This window comes from Haliaeetus leucocephalus, unplaced genomic scaffold (genome assembly GCF_000737465.1).
Source record: "Haliaeetus leucocephalus isolate CR32 unplaced genomic scaffold, Haliaeetus_leucocephalus-4.0 Scaffold1, whole genome shotgun sequence".
NCBI lineage: Eukaryota > Metazoa > Chordata > Aves > Accipitriformes > Accipitridae > Haliaeetus > Haliaeetus leucocephalus.
In genome coordinates, this window is record NW_010972437.1 from 4,175,218 (window position 1) to 4,177,916 (window position 2,699).

The window sequence follows — 2,699 nt, forward strand, 5'->3', positions numbered from 1 at the left end:
TGGCGGCCGCGACGGAGGCGGGGGCTCCTGGGGGGAGCATCTCTTGCGCGCCTTCTGCCCGTTACTGTCGGGGCATACGTAGCGGGAATGGGCCCTCCCTGAAACCTGAAAAGGAGCAGCAGTGGGGGGTAGGGGGGGAGTCTTCTTCTATAGCATTGCCTGAGATTGACGTTTCTGGCGGTGACGGAAATATCTGAAATGGTATGATAAGAACGTCAGCGGAGAGAAGACGAAGAAATCCTAAGACGGCAAGTTGTCCTTGTCAGGCTTAGCACCACGGCTCTGTGCAGGTGTACAAACATCCCAGACACCCTCCTGGGGGTGTTTCACAGGCGCTGACGCTTTCTCAGCGTGTCCTGAAGAAGGCACACGTTGTCTCTGAATTGACAAGAAACTGAAAAGAGACTCTGGAGTGCTGTCTCTAAGCGTGTGGTCAACCTCTGTAACATTACATACTCTGGTACTCTGGGTAGTCAGTTAATCTCAAAAGTCATTACTTCTCAAAAGCAGAGGTAGTGTCTGTCTGTCCTAGGGAAAAGGCTTTCCTTTTCTGCAAGGTAAAGATGCAGAACTTTGTGGATTTTCACTATAAGGTTTGGGATGGCTTAAGAAAACCTTTCTGATTACCATTCCTGGGTAAGGCTTTATTATTTCTCAATAAAATAAACTAATTAGTATTCTCTGCCATTACGAATTCAGAGGTGAGGATTGTTCATGACTTGGGGGTTAATTTTTTTTCTATCTATGCCCCATATGGATGTGAACAAGGGGAATGAAGTCTCGCTACAGCTGAGAGGGATTTTTTTTTCCCTGTATAAAAGATAGAAAACTTATTACAAAGTTTTAAGTCTGTTGTTGATTTGTAATAAGATAAGCAGTATTTCTGCAGATGGAGATAATATAAAATTATGTATTCTGTGTCATACTTAAGTTGAATAATACTTTAATCTTCTCTTGGAGTAAAGTCAACAAAAATACGAATACTTCCATGTGCTTATTTTTATTGTATTAATTGTGGGGGTATTAAAAATGTGTGGTAAAAATATTAAAGTAGAATAAGTAAATCCCAAGTATGCCAGATTGTTTAATGTGTTTCTTGTTCTGGAAGCCTAGCAAGCAAGCGCCTCTCTAATGCATGCTTCTCTGTTAGTTACAGTCCTTTCTTATGAATATAAGTACACTAGACAGAGCTGAAGTCTTTTCACAATGTAGTAATGCGCCTTTTCTATTTTTTTTAATTTTTCAGAACTATCATGACATCATGTCTTGCCACCCAGAAAACTTTCAGTGGGAGCACTGGAGTTTTGAAAATGTTGCTACCATACTTGCTCGCCGGTTCCCTAATAGCTTTATTTGGGTTGTAAAGTGTTCTCGAATGCACCTGCACAAATTCAGTTGCTATGACAACTTTGTGGCAAGCAACATGTTTGGAGCACCAGAGCACAGCACTGACTTTGGAGCTTTCAAGCATCTCCATGCATTGCTAGTTAATGCATTCAGATTCTCTCAGAATATTCTGCTGTCCCAGAAAAGTGTGCATGGTGTCAGCAAGGATGCAAAAATAGCTGCTTGTAAATCACAGCCACAGTCTGTTCCTACAACAAATGGCTGCTCATCCACAGAAAGAGAGAGAGATTGTGAATGCTCTAATAATTCTGCTATGAACTTCATTATACCGTCTGCTGTAGGTGCAGTGTCGTTTACTTTGATTGGCTTCAGTAAAGGTTGTGTGGTTTTGAACCAGCTGCTTTATGAGCTGAAGGAAGCTAAAAAAGACAAGAATACAGATGCCTTCTTAAAAAACATAAAAGCAATTTACTGGTTGGATGGTGGTCACTCAGGAGGAAGCAATACTTGGGTTACTTACCCTGAAGTGCTGAAAGAACTTGCAGAGACAGGAATTGAAGTTCATGCTCATGTTACACCATACCAAGTGTTTGACACTATGAGGTCATGGATTGGGAGAGAGCATGAGAAATTTGTACAGATACTTGAAGAATTTGGTGTGGAAATAAATGATCAACTACATTTTGCTGATGACGTTCCCTCCTTAGATAACCATTTCAGAGTTCATGAAGTATTTTGAGACTGTATGTATCTGAATAGTATATTCATTACAAAAAATACTTCTAACACTGTAAATGTTGTCATCTAGATTTGAGACTTTGAGCAGATGCTTTCTGAAGAGAATACTAAATCAGTCCTGTGTTACTCATAGATACTATATATAAATTTCAGTAGCTTAAAAAGGAAGATTGGGACCCCATAACTACAACAGATGTTGTCGTTTGATTCCTGGAAAAAAGTGTTATGAAGAACTATCCTATACATGGTTTTTTGTTAAATGTGAACGTTTATTCTCAAATTGTGGCAAAATTTTTAGTCCTGGATGTCTAATGTCATATATTGCTGTTAATGGGACTTTAAAGTACTTGAGAGTTTCAGATGTCTGAATACTTCAATTTAGTAGCTTCCAGGGCTAAAAGCTTTGCTCTTTGTCAATAACAGATGTAAGGTTAGTTTTTTGGCTTAAGGAAAATGATGATTATTAGAACAATCTTAGTTATATATTTTGGTGAAAACTGTTTTAGTTAGTTAATTACATCTTCCAGTTTTATAACATTTTTCCTAATTGAAACAAAGTCACAAATACTTACCTTTGGAATAATAGTGCCAATCCATTTTTCTTCCTTACCTCT

At 38.9% G+C, this 2,699-nt stretch overlaps 1 protein-coding gene across 1 annotated transcript; it reads left to right on the forward strand.

Annotated features, from left to right (window-relative positions):
• The first annotated feature begins 1,249 nt into the window (after positions 1-1,249).
• On the forward strand, positions 1,250-2,297 carry LOC104829893 (chromosome unknown open reading frame, human C2orf69). Its single transcript, XM_010564406.1, has one exon. It carries the CDS (start codon positions 1,262-1,264, stop codon positions 2,084-2,086), a length of 825 nt encoding a protein of 274 aa, XP_010562708.1. The 5' UTR covers positions 1,250-1,261; the 3' UTR covers positions 2,087-2,297.
• The last annotated feature ends 402 nt before the right edge of the window (positions 2,298-2,699 follow it).